The 22,055-nt window shown below is 39.8% G+C and overlaps 1 protein-coding gene across 4 annotated transcripts in view; it reads right to left on the bottom strand.

Moving 5' to 3' along the window:
- The window catches only part of MMP16 (matrix metallopeptidase 16), a 241,348-nt gene that overhangs the window by 25,774 nt on the left and 193,519 nt on the right, over positions 1 to 22,055 (bottom strand). For all 4 annotated transcript variants that reach the window (XM_084621483.1, XM_084621484.1, XM_084621486.1 and 1 more), the window contains one exon: positions 101 to 239. In XM_084621483.1, coding sequence (XP_084477609.1) covers positions 101 to 239 — 139 coding nt within the window. The remainder of the gene's footprint in view (positions 1 to 100; positions 240 to 22,055) is intronic.

Raw genomic sequence — 22,055 nt, 5'->3', positions numbered from 1 at the left:
TAAATAAGATTTTACTTCACTATAAGAAGAAAGTTTTAAAATGTTTCTATGGGGTGTCGGCAGGCCTGTAAATGTCACCTAGATTTCTTGCCCTTCTTACCTTTAAAGAAAACAAAATTCCCTTCGCTGTTTTCATAGACTGCATCGATACTTGGAGGTAAACCCCTCCAGAAGTAGGTAATCTGCATGGGGTATCCATCCATCACCCTGTTGTTTCTAACACGCCAAAACCACTGATCCTGGAAAGCAAACAAATGCATCTCTTAGCACATTGGAGGCCTCTATCCTTGTTGATCTGTTTCTGACAGATGGAAAAGCCATTCAATGTCAGTTTAGGACAACAAACTTTCCTATGTGTCTAACCATATTTGTATTAATATTGAAGGAGCACAGAGCTGAGTTTTCCCTCAGAGGAGAAAAGGAAGGAAAAAAATGTCCCTCTTAAAGAGTGATCTAATGATTTCTTAAAAACAAAAATAAACAAAGCAAAGGTGCATTCAAAGGAGAGGCAAAAATTTGGGGATAATTCTTACCAAAGAGCTGACAGTCCTATAACAGATGTCCATTTTGCTTAAAAATGAAATGTAGGAGAGTGTGTGTACTGCAAAATACCACTGCTCAAATTCCACTCAGTTACACTGGTAGAACACAATGGAACTATTTTAGGCTTACAATGGGGTAGCTAAAAGCAGATTTGGGGTCCATGTTTCCATTGAATTACAGCACTAATTTTAGAATATCTGATATATTTGCAATGTCTAAAAGTAAGATGTGCATAAAACACCCAAGTCCACTCTAGTTAAATTTGTTGTTCTGTAGGAAAGCCCAGTAAATTTAACATAACCAGTCCTTTGTCAGGCATTTGTTTAGGAAGAGTTTATAATAAAAACCCTATTGGTCTGTTTCTTTTCAAAGCCCCTAGTTTGAGTGAACAATCAAGGCCAGATTTGAGCCCTCAGTATTTCACTGCATATTTCCAAATCCTGTATTAAGTTATATGAGTGAGTGCCTGGCAGCAGCCTCATCATATATTTGGCAAACAATCAATTTCATGTCATCTTCTAAGACTGCAGATACCCAGATCTGTATGTTCCCCATGATGTGAATTTATTATTAATCTGAAAAGTGTCAGATGGACATCCCTGGAGACTGAAGCCCTCTCTGCACAGAACAGATACAGCCTAGGAAGAATCACTGTGATCTGCCCCACCCCATCCTTACAATGGGCCTAAAGCAAAGCTCAGGGCAGTCAGTGGAATGAAGCCCGCCAATTCTAACTGGATTGGGCTCAGTTATGGTGTGCGAGCCCTGGTATGAATGGACTATTTCCAGGGCTGTGTGGATAGTTCATTCTGCAATGTGATTCACTTCTTCTCTGCAGTGACTGAGAACAAGGAGACCAGGATCAAAATTTGTGATAGGAGATTTGGAATGTTGTAGTCTTAGTGTCCACATTGCAAATCTACCATCAAAACTGTTGGCCCTGGCCTCCCTGTTAGCAGTCATTCCACTAAGAATTGCACTAAGACCATCAACTCACAGCACATGGATCATCACGTGGCAAAGACTTTCTGTCCCTATATGTGATAATAAACAGCATCCAAGCTGGTGAAAGGTTATGTTTCCCATGGCACAGTCAATACCGTAGACTCTCCGTTCTCTTGTGTTTTCATTGTTTACAATGGCATATCTTTATGGGCTAAACCAGCGTTTCTCCAACTGGGGCTGGAGTGAAGTGGGGGTGGGGCCTGGGGCTGAGCAGGGGGCTTGGTGTCCGCAGAAAATTTTTAAATCAAAATGGGGTCCTCGGGTTGCTAAAATTTGAGAACCACTGGGCTAAACTATGGCTGCTGAGTGACTGAGCCAGGCTGAGGGTGCACTGCCCAAGCTGGGGAATGTATAGAAGTTATTTTGTCAGCCCGAGGGGAATGCAGGAAAAGCTGCCCTGGCTATATCTCTTCAACACTGTAACCACAACTTCTTCCAGTGCAACTGTATCAACATGCCGAGATAGGGGCCCTGATCAAGTGCTTACCCCTTTTGTGTGTGGACTGCAAACCTAATTACTGTACGACAGATGATAGCCCTGAAATAATGAACATGCTGAACCACCTTCCTGGGACAAGTAAAGGTTATCCCTCTTCTTACCCTTTATTATGAAATCCCAACGGTATAAGAAATACAGAATTAATATTACTGGGGAAAAAAACGCAAAACAAAACAGAAAAATATCGCATCCTGTCACATCTCTGTTGCATGGCAGCCCAGACATTCTCTCTGAATAGGTCAGCCTGTCAAGCAAAGCAGATCTGTAGTGTTCTAGGAACTGGTGCAGCTTTGAAACCAAACTAATATTTTTGCTGGAGCAGGCATACAATGGGTTGTATTCATCATCCTTCTCAAGCATAAGTTACATCTCTCTCTAGTTCATTTTCCCACTGACGCAACTATTCACAAATTTGTGAAGAAAATATTAACCTTACATAGACACTGCCTAAGTGCATCCAGAATAGAAAGGGTTGTTTCATTGTACAATGCAGGAGAGGAGCCAGTGGTCATAACACATGTAGGTACCAATGATATAGGGAAAGGTAGGAGAGAGGTCCTGGAGGTCAAATTTAAGTTACTAGGTAAGAGATTAAAGACAAAATGCTTCCAGTTCCACACACAGAGCCAGTTAGATAGGCAAAACTGCAGGTACTGAATGAGTGGTGTTTGGAGGAGGGATTTAGGTTTATTAGGAACTGGGAAAACTTTTGTAAAAGGAAGAGCCCACACAGGAAAGAAGAGCTCCACCTAAACCAAAACAACCAGATTGCTGGCACATAAAATTAAAAAAGGTTGTAGAGAAGTTTTTAAACTAAGGGCTGAAGGAAAGCCGACAGGTGTGAAGGAGCACATGGTTTGGACAGACACATCCTTTAGGGGAGGATTTACTAATGGGGATTCTCTATATCCTAGTACAGAGGAGAAGATAAAAGTTGATAATGTGCAGATAGTATCTGAAGAGAAACAATCAAATCAAAACGAGTCCCACTCACTTTCATCACATGAATGCAGACAGCTAAATATTGACAAATTTTATAAGCATACATGTAAACTATACGTAGAAAATGATGAGGTCTAAATTAGCTGTTACCATTCAAGAGAGAGATCTTGGAGTCACTGTGGATAGTTCTCTGAAAACATCCACTCAATGTGCAGCGGCAGTCAAAAAAGCGAACAGAATGATGGGAATCATTAGGAAAGGATAGATAATAAGACAGAAAATACCATATTGCCTCTAAAAGAATCCATGGTATGCCCACATCTTGAATACTGCATTGCAGATGTGGTCACCTCATCTCAAAAAAGATATATTGGAATTGGAAAAGGTTCAGAAAAGGGCAACAAAGATGATTAGGGGTATGGAATACCTTCTGTATGAGGAGAGATTAATAAGACTGGGACTTTTCAGCTTGGAAAAGAGACGACTAAGCGGGGATATGATTGAGGTCTATGAAACCATTACTGGTGTGGAGAAAGTAAATAAGGAAGTATTATTTACTTCTTTTCATAACACAAGAACTAGGGGGTCATCAAATGAAATTAATTGGCAGCTGGCTTAAACCAAACAAAAGGAAGTATTTCTTCACACAACACACAGTCAACCTGTGGAACTCCTTGCCAGAGGATGCTGTGAATGCCAAGACTATAACAGGTTTCAAAAAGGAACTAGATACATTCATGAAACATAGTTCCATCAATGGCTATTAGCCAGGATGGGCAGGGATGGTGTTCCTAGCCTCTGTTTGCCAGAAAGCTGGGAATGAGAGACAAGGAATGGATCACTTGATGATTACCTGTTCTGTTAATTCCCTCTGGGGCACCTGACATTGGCCACTGTTGGAAGACAGGATACTGAGCTAGATGGATCTTTGGTCTGACCCAGTATGGGTGTTCTTATGTTCTTATAAGTGTTGTATACAAATGCTAGAAGTCTAAATATTAAGATGGGTGAACTTGAGTGCCTGGTATTAAATGAGGATATGGATATAATAGGCATCACAGAATCTTGGCAGAATGATGATAATCAATGTGACATGGTAATCATAGAATCATAGAAGATTAGGGTTGGAAGAGACCTCAGGAGGTCATCTAGTCCAACCACCTGCTCAAAGCAGGACTACCCCCAACTAAATCATCCCAGCCAGAGCTTTGTCAAGCTGGGCCTTAAGAACCTCTAAGGATGGAGATTCCACCACCACCCTAAGTAACCCATTCCAGTGCTTCACCACCCTCCTAGTGAAATAGTGTTTCCTAATATCCAACCTAGATCCCCCCACTGCATTGCTCCTTGTTCTGCCACCACTGACAACAGCCGAGCTCCATCTTCTTTGGAGTAGTTGAAGGCTGCTATCAAATCCCCCCTCACTCTTTTCTTCTGAAGACTAAACAAGCCCAGTTCCCTCAGCCTCTCCTTGTAAGTCATGTGCACCTGATCATTTTCATTGCCCTCCGCTGGACTCTGTCCAATTTGTCCACACCCTTTCTGTAGTGCGGGGCCCAAAACTGGACACAATGCTCCAGATGTGGCATCACCAGTGCCGAATAGAGAGGAATAATCACTTCCCTCGATCTGCTGGTAATGATCCTACTAATGCAGCCCAATATACCAGTAGCCTTCCTGGCAACAAGGGCACACTGCTAACTCATATCCAGCTTCTCATCCACTGTAATCCCCAGTTCCTTTTCTGCACAACTGCTGCCTAGCCAGTCGGTCTCCAACCTGTAGTGGTGCATAGGATTCTTCTGTCCTAAGGGCAGGACTCTGCACTTGTCCTTTTTGAACCTCATCCGATTTCTTTTGGCCCAATTCTCCAATTTGTCTAGGTCATTTTAGACCCTATCCCTATCCTCCAGCGTATCTACCTCTCCCCTGTTTAGTGTCATCTGTGAACTTGCTGAGGGTGAAATCTATCCCATCGTCCAGATCATTAATAAAGATGTTGAACAAAATATCAGGTTATGCAATATATAGGAATGACACCATACATTATGCTGGTGGGGAAGTGGCACTATGTGTGAAAGAAAGAATAGAGTCAAATATAGTAAAAATCTTAAATGAATCAAACTGAACCATAGAGTCTCTATGGATAGAAATTCTATATTTGAATAGCAATAATAATATACTACTGACCACCTGACTAGGATACTGATGGTGACTGTGAAATGATCAGGGAGATAAAAGAGACTACAAAAACAGAAAACTCAATAATAACGGGGGATTTCAACTATCCACATATTGACTGGGCAATTGCCACTTCAGGACAGGATGCTGAGATAAAATTTCTAGACACCATTAATGACTGCTTCTTGGAGAGCTGGTCCTGGAATCCACAAGAGGAGAGGCATTTCTTACTTCAGACTTAAGTGGTGCACAGGATCTGGTACAAACTGTGAATATGGCAGAACCACTTGGTAATAGCAACCATAATGCAATTAAATTTAACATTCTTGGGGGTGGGCGGGAATACTCAAGAACCTACCACAGACTACTACTAACTGATATGTAACCTATTGCTTAAATCAGCCTCTGTTCCAGATGACTGGAGGACTGTTAATATAACAAGGCACTACAGGTGACTTCAGTTCCAGGGAAATTAGTTGAAATGATAGTAAAGAACAGAATTATCAGACACATAGAAGACCACAATATATTGGGAAATAATCAACATGGCATTTGGAAAGGGAAATCATGCCTCACCAATCCATTCAAATTCTTTGAGGGGGTCAATAAATGTGGACAAGGGTGATCTAGTAGATATAATGCTTTTGGACTTTCAGAAAGTCTTTGACAAGGTCCCTCACTAAAGGCTCTTCAGCAAATAATGAGTCATGGCATAAGAGGAAATGCCCTCTCATGCATCAGTAACTGGTAGGAATAAACGATCAGTTTTCACAATGGAGAAAGGTAAATAGTGGGGTCCCCCAAGGATCTGTACTGGGCCTAGTGCTGTTCACCATATTTATAAAAGATCTGGACAACAGTGAGGTGGCAAAGTTTGCAGATGATACAAATTTACTCAGGTAGTTAAGTCCAAAGCTGACTGTGAAGAGTTACAAAGGGATTTCACAAACTGGGCAACTGGGCAACAAAATGGCAGATGTAATTCAATGTTTGTAAGTGCAAAGTAATGCACATTGGAAAACATAACTCCAATTGTACACACAAAATATTGGGGGCAAAAATAGCTATTAACAGTCAAGGAAGGGATCTTGGAGTCATTGTGGATAGTCCTCGGAAAACATCTGCTCCATGTATAGCAGCAATCAAGCAAGCTAACCAAGTGTTAGGATCCATTAGGAAAGGGATACATAATAAAACAGAAAGTATCATAATGCCACTATATAAAATCATGGTATACCCACACCTTAAATACTGCATGCAGTTCTGATCATTCCACCTCAAAAAAGATATACTAGAATTGGGAAACGTATAGAGAAGGGCAACAAAAATGATTAAGAGTATGGATCAGCTTCCATATGAGGAGAGGTTAAAGACAGTGGGATTGTTTGTTCAGCTTGGAAAAGTGGCAAATGAGGTGTGATATGATACAGGTCTATAAAATCATGAATGGTGTGGAGAAAGTGAATAAGTAACTGTTATTTACCCCTCATACTCCACATAACACACAAACCAAGGGCCACATAATGAAATTACTAGACAGCAGGTTTAAAACAAAAATATTGGAATAATACTTCACACAGTGCACAGTCAACTTGAGGAACTCATTGGCAGCGGATATTGTGAAGGCGAAAAGTATAATGGAATTCAAAAAATAATTAAATCATTTCATGGAGGATAGGTCCATCAATGGCTATTAGCCAAAATGGTCAGGGATGCAACCCCCTGCTCTGGGCGTCCCTAAACCTCTTACTGGTAGAAGCTGGGACTGGATGACAGGGGATGGATCACTTGATAAATGCCCTTCTCTGTTTACTCCCTCTGAAGCATCTGGCACTGACCACTGTCAGAAGACAGGATACTGGACTATGTGGACCATTGGTCTGACCCAATATGGCTAGTTTTATGTTATCCTGTTAATCCCAGATTTATAGGAGGAAGTTAACCTAGCAAAAATTACTCAAATAGATTTCTCAGTATGAAACGTTTTCTTCTGAAAAAATTATGGTTGGCTGGAAATAGTTCTATCAAAAAAATCCTTCTAATTTCTAGCTGTGTCATTGCTCGTGCAATACTATTATACATTATAGTTTCACTATGCTTGTCTGACACTAGACTACTATTTTCAGCATTAGCCACTTTATACTGTAAGATATATTACGACACTTAAGGAAGGACAGCAAAACAATTTTTAGGATTAATTGCCTAAATTCCAGTATGAGAACAGGAAAAAGGGGAAAAAAATGAAATGGTAACTGAGAGAAACAAGTATCTAGGAAGACCTAATTGAAGCATATGTTCTGAAAGCCAGTGCAGAGAATGTCAGCTTCAGTTACTTTTTCATTATAGCACAATGCTGAGACAAGAAAGCTTATTGTAAGTAAAAGTTAAGGAAAAACATCCTCAAAACAGACTTTAGGAAGCACTTTTTCACTCTGACAGTAATAAATGCTTAGAATAGTTTTGCAGGCAAGATTTCTGAGGCATCATCAATCTAAGAATGACTAGGTGCTGTTCTGGGACAAATGATGTAACGATAAGTCTCAACAGGCCAAATGGCTTTTCGTCATGCCCAAATTTTCTATAAAACCCTCATAACACAGACAATATCTCAGAGATCAGTTATTAAAGAAGAAGAAGAAGAAGCAAACAAGCAGCAACAGTTTGGAATTGCTGTATTTCTAATATCTTTTACCACATTTGCTGGATGGAATTTTCCCACCTTGTCATTTTGCCTCACAAGCAAGATATTTCAGATTGTTTATCTGAATTTAGTAGTAAATATAAATCTTAGAAAAATATTGTATTTACACTACAGGCCTGAGCCAACTTCCATTAGCTCTCCCAGAAATTGGTCCATTGACTTTAATGGGTATCGATTCAGGTATAGGTTCAGATTAAGCAAAGCACATCAGGTTAAGCAAGTGCTTAAAGTGCTTTGCTAAACAGAGATGGAATTAAGTGTGTACTTAAGTGCTTTGTTGGATTGCAGGCTCAGTGAGGTCCTCAGGCTTCCAGCAGTTTCCCAATGGGAGCCTCACATTTAGCAAAGTTTGGACATACCTTTACAGACACAGCTTATAAAGTTTTAGGGTAGCTAATAAAGCTAGAATTTCAGCTGGTACACTAAAGCATATCTTGTAAATCACAGTCATGCATTTTAGAGAGGACTTTACATAGCTCTAATTTCCTTTTGCTTGGACTTAGTCTGTAGCATCAAGCTGCCAAGAGATACAATTTACAAAATTCCAAATGTATTTTAATTTTAACAGAGTTTAAAAAAATAAGTATGAAGAAATTCAGACAAAACGTTGGAGAATGGTGAAAGGTGACTCTACTGCAACAATTTCTATAAATTTCTGTTATAATAGAAAGGGAAAACAATCCTTTTCCATAATAATAACAATAACATAAGGGCTAAATACTATGATGATGATGACTGAATCCCATGGCAATTTGCAATATTCAGTGGACTCATGGCTCAGACAGACAATGTTCTATTTTCTTTTAAGATTCAAACATAAAGAGAAATATAGATAACTCCAGGCAATAACACAGTCCTGTCCAGCACCACTTTCCAGACTATAGGGAACAGTCTAACTCAAATGGGATTCCCCTGGGATCCATATAGGCCGTTGTCAACAAAAAAAGGGTGATAGTTCTTTGCCAAATTGAACATTTGCTTCTGACAAAAAAGGAAGGATGGGTCACAGAATTTCCACTGGCCTACAGAATGCAGTATAAGTAATTGCCAAACTCCTAAGGGACTTTCTGAGTTCAGCACAGGGACGACTCCAGTTGTTGCCATATCTGGGGGGACTTGCACTCATTAGCACTACTTCATTACTTTATAGCAGTATATTTAAAAAACAAAAACAAACCTACCACTACCCTAGATTGTTTTGTCCTCTTATCTAGCTTATTAATTTTACAGCTTGGTTCAAGAAGGTCAGTGCGCTGCTTTCTACCCAACATAGCACACTTTTGTAAAGGTCAAGAAATAAAGAGCAATCCAAGCCTTTAAAGTAACACTGACAACCTATTTAGGCACCTGAAACTACCTTCCATTAGGTAAATTGTATTGAACATCACTTATAAAAATCTTAATTATAACCATCTTAGGACCTGGCCTTGAGGTTCTTCTCCAGCAAACTCCCACTGACGTCATTATTTTTTTAAAAAAGATAGGAGTACCCCTTACTCCACTCAATATTCCCTGAGTTTTCAAGTACTAATACAGCTGACTGGACTTGCCAGGTATAATTTTTTTTTGTCTAATTTTGCATTGGCTACTGGCTTTTGTCATTTGATCACTGCCGTAGTCATTTCTGGTGTAATACTACTGTAGCCAAAGGAATTACACAAAGGATTAATCTGGATCTGGTTCTTTAGCTGAAAGGGCTAGTGAGCAGTTGCCTCCCTGGTCATCACAAATGCCACAGTTAAGATCAGCTTGTTAAATCACAGAAAACTGTACTGAGCCAGGGCTTTTTTATTTTACTAGTGAAAATATTAGGCTATTTATTGTCTAAATTATTTAGTGAGGCAATAAAGGACTATTATCTTGCTATAACGTGGTGCACATCATTACAATAGACATGGTTATAGCAAAAGCAGGACAGTTTTCAACCATTTGCACAGTATATAAAATTGCACAAACCCCAGGAGGTTATATTTTTTTCTCATAAGTCTATGCGAGACATACACACTTTGTCTTTTTCTCAATAGATAATTCACTATGGTCAATTAGAACTTAATACATCCAGAGTGTTATTGTTCATAAATATCAATACTTGATCTGCACAGAACTTTTCCCCTCAGATATTAGAGACAAATGTCTCCATTCTGTGCTAGACTTATTTTAAAGAGCTGCCATGTAAAAGAGGTGTCCTTAACGGAGTACATTTAAAAAAAAAAACTTGCTTCATATTACCTAAAATGTTTGATCCAGTTTTTAATATCTCGCTAATTCTATTTAGGAGCAGAGGCTACTGCTTTTAAATAGCTAGATGTTTGCTGCTTAGTGAGTTGCACAGCTAGTTTTCTGCTTTTGACTCCTGATTTCAGAGTCAACTATCACAATTTAAAGTAGGCATCAAGAGTCTCTGAAAGCCATTAACTTGCTGTTTGTGGTGTCAGGCCTTTGTTGACTCCCTTCTTCTTTATCAGGACATTCATTTCAAGATCTAGTTCAAAATTGCTCTTCATGTTCTTTAATCCTCTCTAGAGTTGTCAAGGTTCCTCCCCCACTCTGAACTCTAGGGTACAGATGTGGGGACCTGCATGAAAAACCTCCTAAGCTTATCTTTACCAGCTTAGGTCAAAACTTCCCCAAGGTACAAAATATTCCACCCGTTGTCCTTGGACTGGCCGCTACCACCACCAAACTAATACTGGTTACTGGGGAAGAGCTGTTTGGACACGTCCTTCCCCCCAAAATACTTCCCAAAACCTTGCACCCCACTTCCTGGACAAGGTTTGGTAAAAAGCCTCACCAATTTGCCTACGTGACTACAGACCCAGACCCTTGGATCTGAGAACAATGAAAAAGCATTCAGTTTCTTACAAGAAGACTTTTAATAAAAATAGAAGTAAATAGAAATGAAGAAATCCCCCCTGTAAAATCAGGATGGTAGATATCTTACAGGGTAATTAGATTCAAAAACATAGAGAACCCCTCTAGGCAAAACCTTAAGTTACAAAAAAGATACACAGACAGAAATAGTTATTCTATTCAGCACAATTCTTTTCTCAGCCATTTAAAGAAATCATAATCTAACACATACCTAGCTAGATTACTTACTAAAAGTTCTAAGACTCCATTCCTGGTCTATCCCCAGCAGAAACCAGCATATAGACAGACACACAGACCCCTTGTTTCTCTCCCTCCTCCCAGCTTTTGAAAGTATCTTGTCTCCTCATTGGTCATTTTGGTCAGGTGCCAGCGAGGTTACCTTTAGTTTCTTAACCCTTTACAGGTGAGAGGAGCTTTCCCCTGGCCAGGAGGAATTTCAAAGGGGTTTACCCTTCCCTTTATATTTATGACAAGAGTCTTGCTCTAACCTATCTCATATGCCTTGTCTCTTTGCTCCATTCTTCATCTCCTCTGCATATCTAACAGCAGCACTAGACTCAGTTATGTCATTTCTTACATCTGGCCACTACAGGTGCAAAACAATCTTCTCCCCTATTGTGCCTACCATCTGGAACAACCTTCTTTGCCTCAAAGAGTATGTCTCTCTTTTCAAATCTCAACTGTAAACATACCAGGCCAGCTTCTGACTGGTGTAAATTGGTATAGCAACATTGAGTTCAATGACATCAGTGGAGCTACACCAATTTATGCCAGCTGAGGATATGACCCATATTTTTTCCCCTGTTTCTCTTAACATCTTTCCCTGTGCTATTATACATTATTCAACGGTACACATGTATTATTGAACTCTAAAGCTTTCTGAAACACCATTCACATGAAAGACAGTAGAAAACATCAAATTATATTGTATCATGTGGCTTAATTTTCTTCTTTGATATAGACAGATAGCTTGGTTTATTTAGAATAAAATAAACCTCGTCAATGTGGATCAGGTGATGATTCATGTTCTCTCTCTCTCTCTTTCTCTTTCTCTCTCTGTTTTCCTTGCCTTTCCCTTGTTAAATGATCAAGGCTTACACTTAAAAACTCAAACAAAACTTCTTACTTGCCTAAAAAGCGTGTTAGAGTGGATTGCCAAGTTAGACTGTGAAGTGTCACAATTAAAGCAAGCTCTATGCCTACAGTCCATTTATGTGAGAATGTGACTGGCACACTGAGGTCTATGCTTTTTAGTAAAAGCTATCTACCTACACGTTACCAGTTGTGAAGCTATCTAATCAATCTTACTGACAACTGCCCTCTAAGAAAAGAACACTCAGTGCAGAAGTAAACCACACATCTAGTGTATCACACTAAAATTTAAGAACTTGAATCCAATTTTACCTCTCCAGGTATTTCTTCTTTAATCACCAATGGCAGTGATTCACTGACACACTCCAACAGTAGGACACTGAAAGCCTCTAATTTTCTGTTCAAACCTCTGCATTTACATCAACATTTGGTTGTGAACTAAAGACAGTGGGTGTACAGATCATGCTAATCCGATGCTTTAGGATTATGCTTCTCTTTTATTTGCAAGAATAAAAACAAAGAATGTGCAATTACATAAAGCAGCTCTCACTTGATGTATAGTAAAAATATTTATTTTATAGTGACCATTTCTCCTTTAGCAGCACTTCAAGGGTAGTTATGTTTAATCTGCAGTTGCCTGACCTTAAACAACAAGGATTGTGGCAAAATACATAATCATTTAAAGTTTCTTAACCTTGGCTTTATTTATTTTTCAGTTCAGTTGGATCCCAAGAAATTGCCCACAAGCAAGGGACTTGCTGGTAGAACTCTTTAGGGAATATGGTTTACTGCTGGAGCTGGCTGCTGGGAGCAGAATCGCAACCAGAACCATTTGTATCATGGATTGCAACATGGGAAGAAGGAATACATTGTGTGTGTGTGTGTGTGTAAGTGCACACACATGCATAGACAGATACTCCTTAAGACTAATTTTTCTCTGAGAGAATACAAATCCTATGAGAATCTACTTATGTTCTCTTGTATTTGTGAACTCAGATACATCTCTTTGTCAATATGAGGAAGCTGCAGTGGCAAGCAGCAAGATGTATCTATTCTTTCTATCCTTCAGATCATTGAGTCCTCTCTGCACCCAAAACGGCTCTTTCTGGTCCAGACATGTCATAGCTTTGGAGGGACACTGACTTTCTTACACACAAGGAATTGCTTTCATTGCACTTCAGCTCCTCCAAGGTCAGAGTTCTGTTTCTGATGAGTACATCAGAAGGTAATAGCCTCAAAATTAATAATGGAAATACCCAATTCGTTTTAGCTTAAACAAAGTTATCTGACAAAGTTTTGTGGTTTTAAAGTTTACACAGAGGCAGAATATGCACATAAAGTGTCTTCAGTATGATTTAGGTAATAGAGAAATGGGAAAGTGATTTGCTCCTGAGAAATGCGAATGTAGTCTAGAAAAGCTCCCAAATACTAAAAGAAAGTTTCCATCTTTATTGAACCAACTTCTGCTGGTCAGAGAGAGAAGCTTTCAAGCTTATACAGAGCTCTTCTTCGGGTCTGGGAAAAGTACTCAGTGGATATGTTTGCACTACAATTAGGCACCTGAGGCTGGCCAGGGCCAGCTGACTCAGGCTTGTGGGACTCAGGCTAAGGGGCTGTTTAAATGTGGTGTAAACATTCAGGCTTCAGCCCAAGCTCTGGGATGCTCCCACCTCCCTGGGTCCCCAGCTCCAGCCTGAACCCAAAAGTCTACACTGCAATTAAACAGCCCATTAGCCCAAGCTTTGTGAGCCAGAGTCAGCTGGCACCTGCCAGCCACAGGTTCTTAATTACAGTGTAGACATACCTAGAGCATCACAGCTAACTACAAGGTGGAACACACTGTTTAGCATAAGCAGGGGAGAAAGGAAGGGGCAAGGAAGACAGCTTGAGGGAGCACTGTTAGTGGATTATAGATTGTAATAACCCATAAATGCAGCATCTCTGTACAGTCCACATTTATTAGTGCTTAGCAAAATTATGAATGCAAGCTCCCAGGCTTGTCTTTTGAAATTGTTATACTTTGAGGTTTCCTTTGAGGATGAGGACTGATAGGTCATAGATAGAGTGATCACTTCGTGAAATTAAGTAAAATGCATCAGGTACAATTTGATTTGGGGAGATCAGTTATCCCAGATCACACAAAACCAGAGTTGAAATTTTATCAGGGAAGTGGCAATGGGAATAATATATATTAGAATTGGAAGAGTGTCAGCATTATAGGAGAGAAATTCTTTAAGGTGGCTCAAGAAACAGCAAGAAGAATAATTAGAAATTTTAAGGTGAAGTTGAGGAATGAGAAATTGCAATTGGACATTAGGGCAAATGTCCTATCCATAAGGGTGGTTAAAGTCTGTAATATTCTTTTGAGGAAAGAGAGTAAAGCCTTATGGGTAGTTACTTAAAAGGAGACTGAGACAAAGACATTATATGCTAATCATCCTGCACGGGCAGAGGATGGACTAAATAACCTTAATCTGTTTCTGTGAGCCCTAATACTTAGCAATAGGGAATATGAATCAGTAAAACAAGATTCTATTGTCAGTTCTGCCACTGATCTGTTAGGTGATTTGAGGCAAGTCAATTGACCACTGTATGGCTCAATTTCTTTATCTATATATTGGGTATATTAATAACATATTCTTACCTCTCTAGAGTATTGTGAGGATTGTTTGTCAACAGTTATAAAAATCTGTGAGATGAAAGGTGTTAGATTATAGTGCTCACCACTAAAATCAGTATTTCCCAACAGTTCCCACACAATGGTATTAGATACCTGAGTTTTCTCCTATTCTTAGAACAGGCAAAAGGTAGTGTCTCAAAGACCATAGGTGAAATGTTATCTTTTTAGGAGGTATCACAGGAAGGGCACATTCTTCTTATTATTTAACTTTATGAACATTAAGTCTAGAGCTTTACTGAACTCTTTTTTTAAACATTTCCAAATGCAAGAGAAGAGTTTGCTTTCTTCTTTTTCTCTATGTCCATTTGCCACCTACAAATATCACTATCTTCTCATTTTTAAAAATGAGCTCACTAATCTGTATTGCTATGAATATTTTATTTCAATATAAGTCTTTATGCTGACCCTAAACTGTCCTTCACATTCCTTTAGAGACTCATAACAATGCTGATGCTGAGGAGAAATAAAAGCCATTTGCAGATCTTTCAATTCCTCTGTAATAAAAAATCCAGTTGAGTTTTCAGGGCAAATTAATGGAGCTTTTTTGCCTTTCAGCACATCATTTTCTCCTTCTCCTCTACCAATAACCAACAGCAACAGTAAAACATTAATGTGCTGTAAAATCTGTGGAGATTTGCCCTTTATTTTTTATACCTAATCAACTCTCTATATAACTGTCTATCTATGAATTGTACCCTGAATTACAGTAATAGGAAAACTACCATATGCAATAGACATTAAAACCATGTGCACAGACTTGGGGCACAGAAAGACAGGTGGAAATCTTTAGAGCAGCAACTTTTGTAGCTACCGGCATTCAGTAAAAATACTTGTTACACAGGAGCAGAGGGCACATTTACCTAATACCACATTAGGAAAAATGTGTTCACTACCACAGCACAGTGAACAGGACACAGAATGATTTTCAAGACTCAGAAAGCTAAAATTATGCTCTCAGATTTGCTAGTCTTTCTAATTCCAGAGAGGAGTGCCTTAGTTTTAACACAAAGAAAAAGAAGACAAACGGCCTTGTCTTTGTTTGACTGATGCATATTCTTCATTCTAGGATGGTCTTCCATGTGACTTGCATGATATTTGGTCCACCGTAAAAGACCAGTTCACAGGCACAGAGTACACCAGCATCAAGGGAGAGAGAGGGTGCATTTGATTTTACCACTAATTTTGTTCAATATCTGCTTTTCACCTTTGATGATCTAGAGGCTAATCCAAATGCGCTGACTGCAACAGCCCTTTTTGTTCACTCTGGATAAAGTTCACCCTTTAAAATAAAGCTTAAGGTGAATTTCAGTGGTGCATATGTAACCCACACACCTCCTGGGTGTGGTGTTTTGTCCTATTTAGTGGCACTGAGAGAGAAATAAAATTAGTCTGCTTTACAACCTTAGCTAAGAGGCAGTGGCTTTTAGCTCATGCTGTAGAAGCTCATGCACTAAGCTCCAGAGGTTCCCCAGTTCAGTCCTGCCCACTGGGGTCTGTCGGTGTTACACATAGGTCTTGTGCTGCTGCACTGGGGTGCTATGAATATGCACAGTAGGATGGAGGCAGTCATCAAGCCATCTCCCACGCAAATTACTTATTTCTTGTATCACAATGATAATAAATATATATACTAATATATGCACTATATATGTACTAATAATTAATAGTATGTGACTATCCCAATAAATTATAATGATTTTGAATACCTACCAGCAGAAGCAAACAGACAGAAGTACACGTGAATATACTAATACAAGGTGCCACACAAAAATGGACCCAATTAAATCAATGGAAGCTTTGCCAAGTATGTTGCCAATATGATTGCAGGGACAACAACAGCATAATCCTGAAAATATCAGCCAAGGAGTAATAAACCATCAATAATGAAGTAAGTTGTCTCCATCCAAATAACACATGGAAAACATTAAATCAAAAATGGATTGTAATACATTTGGATCATCAAAACTTTAGTGCTAAAATACGGTAACGTTTGTTCTTTCAATTATCAACTTTGAAATTATTTGTTATGAAATAAACAAAACCAGTTAACTAGAAATAGAATCTTGTACCAGTTTATTTTTGGCTGATGTTTTCAAATAATCCTGTTCACCACTGGATCAATTATATAAAATTGAGAGACATATTTATTAAAAAACGAATCATGATCCTACTCATCAACAAGCTGTATGGCTTATATCATAATGTTTTTATTGTCTTGCAGCTATGCTGCTTGTCCTCTACATACTAAACTCAAACAATAAGCAGGGTAGGCTCTGAAGATTACTTGGATGTGAGATATTCAGGGAAAACACAGACTACCTCAGGAGTAATGCTGTGATTCAGTAGGGATACTCTTCCATCTGAGTCAGGACTGAGCCCGTGCTCCACCATGATGTTAAAGTGCTGCCAGAGGTAGCTTCATTCAGGTAAGATGCAAATCTCAGATACTGATTATTTGCAGCTATTAAGGGTCCCCTGGCGTTTTTGTAATAGCAGAGGTTTCACTCCAGTGCCCTGGCCAAATTTGGGTAATTTCATTCCGCGTATTTAGCTTCCCGCAGTAATATCAACTCATGCAGCATTCTTCACTTCCTGTCCTGAACTGTTGTATAATATTGCTATTAGTCATCTGCTGAGTTCCAAACCATATTATTTATATATAAACATATATATTTCATACACGACCACATGCTCCCCCAGCATCCACCTCTTGCCATGAGCACAGGGGAGCGTATGCCAATGGAAGATGGAGTTTGCCACTGCAGCATACTCCCCTGATCCCGTGCACGCTCCTCCCCTAGGCTTTGCAGGGCTGGAGGGGGCATACTGTGCTGAGGAAGCAGACTGAACTCTTCTGGAGTCTCCCCATCTGACACAGGCAAGAGAAACCAGTGCAAGTTAACAAAGCTGAAGGCTTAATACATTGTGCTCTTTACGTTATTCCCTTAAGGGGATAGGAGAAAACCCAGCTGTGGATGGAGGAGCCCCTGGAAGACAGCCCCTGCAGAGATTGTGCTTTCAGGGCACCAGTGGGACTAATGAAAGCCCTTATCCCCCTGCAGAGCAAAATGTGATTATTGAATTGCTTCCGGTACTTTGTGAGTGAGGATAGTCTCGAAGGTTATTAATATAATGCAAACAATGGTAAATTAGGCAGAGTCCTGTGGCACTTTATAGACTAACAGACATATTGGAGCATAAGCTTTTGTGGGTGAATACCCATTTCGTCAGATGCATGGTAAATTAAAAATCTAGCAGCCTCCTTTTTTTCAGGGTCATATTTTTTTTTCCCTGTGTAATTTTCCTCTTTATGTTCATAATCCTACAGTTAATGGGAATTTCACCAAAGGATTTCTGTGGTGGTAGTCTTGGTCATAGAATATCAGAGTTGGAAAGGACCTTAGGAGGTCATCTAGTCTAACCCCCTCCTCCTCCAAAGCAGGACCAATCCCCAATTTTTGCCCCAGAACCCTAAATGGGCCCCTCAAGGATTGAGAACTCACAACCCTTGGTTTAGCAAGCTAATGCTCAAACCACTGAGCTATCCCAAGTCCCTCCTATAGACCTGTAGTGTTAAGGCTTTGTTGTTAATCCTTTCAGCCTCTCAGACATTTCTTTTGATAACTTCTATTTTCCATATTGGAAGTTCTGAACGTTTAGCGTTATATTCTAAAACAAAGCATGGAATAGGAATATGAAATAAAATAATTTTTATGGGGCAGAAAGAGAACAACATAACAGCCTAGAGGGCTTAAATCTAGACGACATAATGAGACAATTCCGTTATTTGAGGATTTCACTGTTTTGGGTGGTGGTGTGTGTGTGTGTGGGGGGGGGGGTTGTGGTTCTCTTTTTAATCTCATTCAGAATTTAAAGCCTGCTCCTACTTCCACGGAAGTAAATAGCAAAGAACCAACTGACGCCAATGAAATCAGGATCAGGCCTTGCTTTATCATATACAATGCATGTGACAATCTAGATATCACCCAATTTAATTCAATTTAGGCAACAATGAAATTTAAGAGTACATGGTACCCTTTTTGAGTCACTTTATTGTAAAGCTGTTTCACACTGAGGGTATTTCTACACTGCAGCTGGGAGTACGCGCCCCATTGTGGGAAATGTACTCTCTCAGCTCAAGTTCGCACTCTAAAAATAGAAGTGTAGCTGGGGGTAGCATAGAGAGAGGCTCAAGTGAAGTACTGGAATATGTAGCCAGGTGGTCTGGGCAGGTTTGTACTCAGGTGGCTAGCTTCAGCTGCTGCCCATGCTATCTCAGGCCAAATGGCTAGTTTTAGTGCACCAGCTCGAGCAGAGCTAGTGCATGTCTATCTACCAGTGCAGGGAATCCAACTCTCAGCTGCAGGGTGGACGTACCATCACTCATTTATACACTCTAATGTACTTTAATATAACTGTAACTAGTATCAGTTCATTAACAAATCAATGTACAGTTGATTCCACATGATGTATCTAAACTGTGGAGGTTGAAAAAAAAATACAGCTCTTCCAACAGGTTTGAGACAGCAGAATGTGTATGGTAGGTTAGTAAATGAGGGGCAAGCCCTGTGAGGTGAGAATTCAGGGCACTGAGCACCTCTCAGGAAGACCACAGCATCTAGTTATCTGATCCTGATCGTTAAGCTGCAGGGGCTAAATGCCCAAATTCATTCAAAAGGAAACAGGATGCAAATACGACATCCAGAAACCTGCCATAAACTCCCACAAACACTGAATTTATTTCCCTTGCAGTCTATTAATAGCATTAGTTACATTTCTGCCTGAAAACGACTATTCAGCAGTAGAAACGGCTCAGATACTGAGGCAGTCTTATAAATGTGAACACATTAAATGCATTATCTGTTATAGATTTACTTAAATTCCTAGCAACCATCTTGTGTTGTACTTGTGTTAACATGACACAAGCAGCAGAGAAACTACTGGTTTTATATACCAAGAGATGATTGGGGTAAATAGCTCCTTCAAGCACAAATGTTATTAAATGATTTTATCCAGGAAAGGCCTGTTCAGGAGCAGTATAGGATTATCAGCAAGGTCCATTCTTTTACCTGCTTTTCTATCTGAGTTGACTGAGGTACAGGAGAATCACATGGTTTTTCCAAGGCCAGAAATGGAATTCAGTAGCTTAGTTTACGTTAGAAGCCCAGGCTTTTGGGGGTCCCTTTTCCATAACCCAATCATTAGACCATATTGCCTCCTTAGCACATTTGAAACATATGCAAAATTCTTTATCACTGCTTAACCTGGACATTTATAGTCTTCTTGAGAGCAATTGTAGAGACATATGGTTTAAATATGAGCAGCTGAGATAAGGAAAGCAGGGTTCAAAGTCTAAGGAAAATGAAAACAAGTGAAGCTTTTTGTAAAAGGAATGCGGTAATCCATCTCCACTTTGGCTGCCTGCTTCTTTATAAGTACAAAAGAAAGCATTTTTTGCATTTTAAATCTCTTGTATACATCTCTTTTATAAGCTCCAAAAGAGGCATAATGGTAACATACACTCCTGGTCATCCGAAGTCTGAATAGCTGATTTCTATTTTGTAGGCTAGGAAGACGAGGATATAATAGAAGACAATATTACTGAAGTTTCAACATGAGAGCCTTCTCTATACAGCAAGTTTCAAAGAATGCTCAACTAGCCAAACTTTTAACAATCCCCTGGAAACCTCTTTATAGTAACCGCAATAAAACATTATGCTTATCACATTCCAGTTTTTCTACTTCTAGTGATATATAATATTGGGTCCAAAATACATGGTTGTACGTTCCTTTCACCATCCTGTTCTCTGTTTCCCGCTCCCCTTTTATTTACATTCTGCTCTTCTGTCTCTTATTTTCTTCATTAAAAAGTGGGCTGTTTTCTTTCCAGAACAGTATCTTATCTCCGTTCTGTGCACTTCCCTGTGCCCTGCATTCTGTGTTGTCTCTCTCGTTGCCTCTGTGTCCCTTTCTCTCCCCCCACCCCATTCTTTGGTCCTCTCTCCTCGCTTGCTGATTCTCTCATCGCTTCATCTCTCTTCATCACTTTCCTGGTTCTTCCTCACTGCTTTCTCCAGTGGTTCTCTATCTCACCTCACTGTTCCATGTCATCAGGTTGCTTTCTTTGTTTTTATTTCACTTTTTATTTGGCTCTCTCCCCTGTGTCACTCGCCTCCTTCTGTAATTTTCTCACACTCCGGGTGCTTAGCCCTCAGCAGTGTGTAAGAGATTTAGGAATTAGAATGAAACCCTAGGGATAGTGAAGACTCACTGGATATCAGCAAGTAGGCCCACTTTTAGCCCAAATGGCCAGGAGCTCAGCCCCACTAAAACTATCCATAACCTTCCCTAGTATGAAAGCTCTGCAAGACTGCAGATGCTCTCTCGGTGATGGGTCCCACACACCAACTGCAGATCTGGCTTCTGGTCAGCAGAGGTTTTGTTTTTTTGAACAGTTTTATGAATTGTTTATCTATTAGTATTTTTCTAAACAAACAAGCAGAGCCGGATTTACACGCCCCTAGGCACAGCACCTTCATTCCTCCCCATGCCCCCCACCTATAGCAGCTTTTGTGTTTTCCATAGAAAATGAAACTTTCAGACCACTTCTAACTTTTAAGTGTCCCTAGAAGACCGGTGCCCCTGTGCCTAATTGAAAATCCGTCCCTGCCATCAAGTAGAGATTGAGTTTAGAAAATTTCAGTCCCGAGATGAAAGTTTTGGAAATGCATGAGCATGTCATTACAGGAAATTATATTGTAACTAGGTACCTGCTATGTTATGGCATAATTAGCACAGCCTCCCAAAAGTTTTTGCTCCATCCCATACTTCAAATTGCTTGTCTGGTGCATGTAAGGGCTTCACTCTTTCCCCGCCGTCTTTGGATTCTGATATAAATCTTTTCAAATCCTTTCCTGGGTGAGTGATATATAATTAACTGAGGGGAAACCCATATTGTATTATGACTTTCCCAGGAGCATACTTGGAAAGTATATGTTTATTGGGCTCAGCAGATACTAAGACTGCACCCCCGAAGTATTAGGGAGAGACTACTTCCATTTAGAAATAGGGAATAACCTCAGCAGCTGCAAAGACCAGGAGGCCCTTGTTACTGTGTGAATAAACAAAAACTGATTAATTGACTTCACAGGGAAAATAGTGAAAGTGACCACACCCTTATGGATGTCAAAATGCTAGGCTTCCTTACTCCAAACACTCTTCTGCTTCTATGCTATCCATAGAGTCTGCCTGGTGGAGAACACCTGCTGCAGGAAACAGGCCTACCCCAGGAAAACTGATCTCTTTCCCCTTTAGACCCCGTGGTTGGGAAAGGAAACACCACTACTAATTTTAGGATAACAATTACTGAGTATTATTAGATGAGCCTATGATGTGGACATCTTATAAAATCTGTATGGACAGCATTTAGCACTAGCTGGGGAGTAAACATATGTCCATCAGCTGCTATCCATGGCAGTCACAGATTTTCAAAAGTTCTTGCTTTTTTGTGTTTGTGTCTAGAATTTAAAATTCTTGGGATG

This window comes from Lepidochelys olivacea (assembly GCF_965140295.1).
Source record: "Lepidochelys olivacea isolate rLepOli2 genome assembly, chromosome: 2".
NCBI classification, from domain to species: Eukaryota; Metazoa; Chordata; order Testudines; family Cheloniidae; genus Lepidochelys; species Lepidochelys olivacea.
Note: the sequence above shows the minus strand (reverse complement) of the source record. Positions and strands in the feature narration are given on the sequence as shown.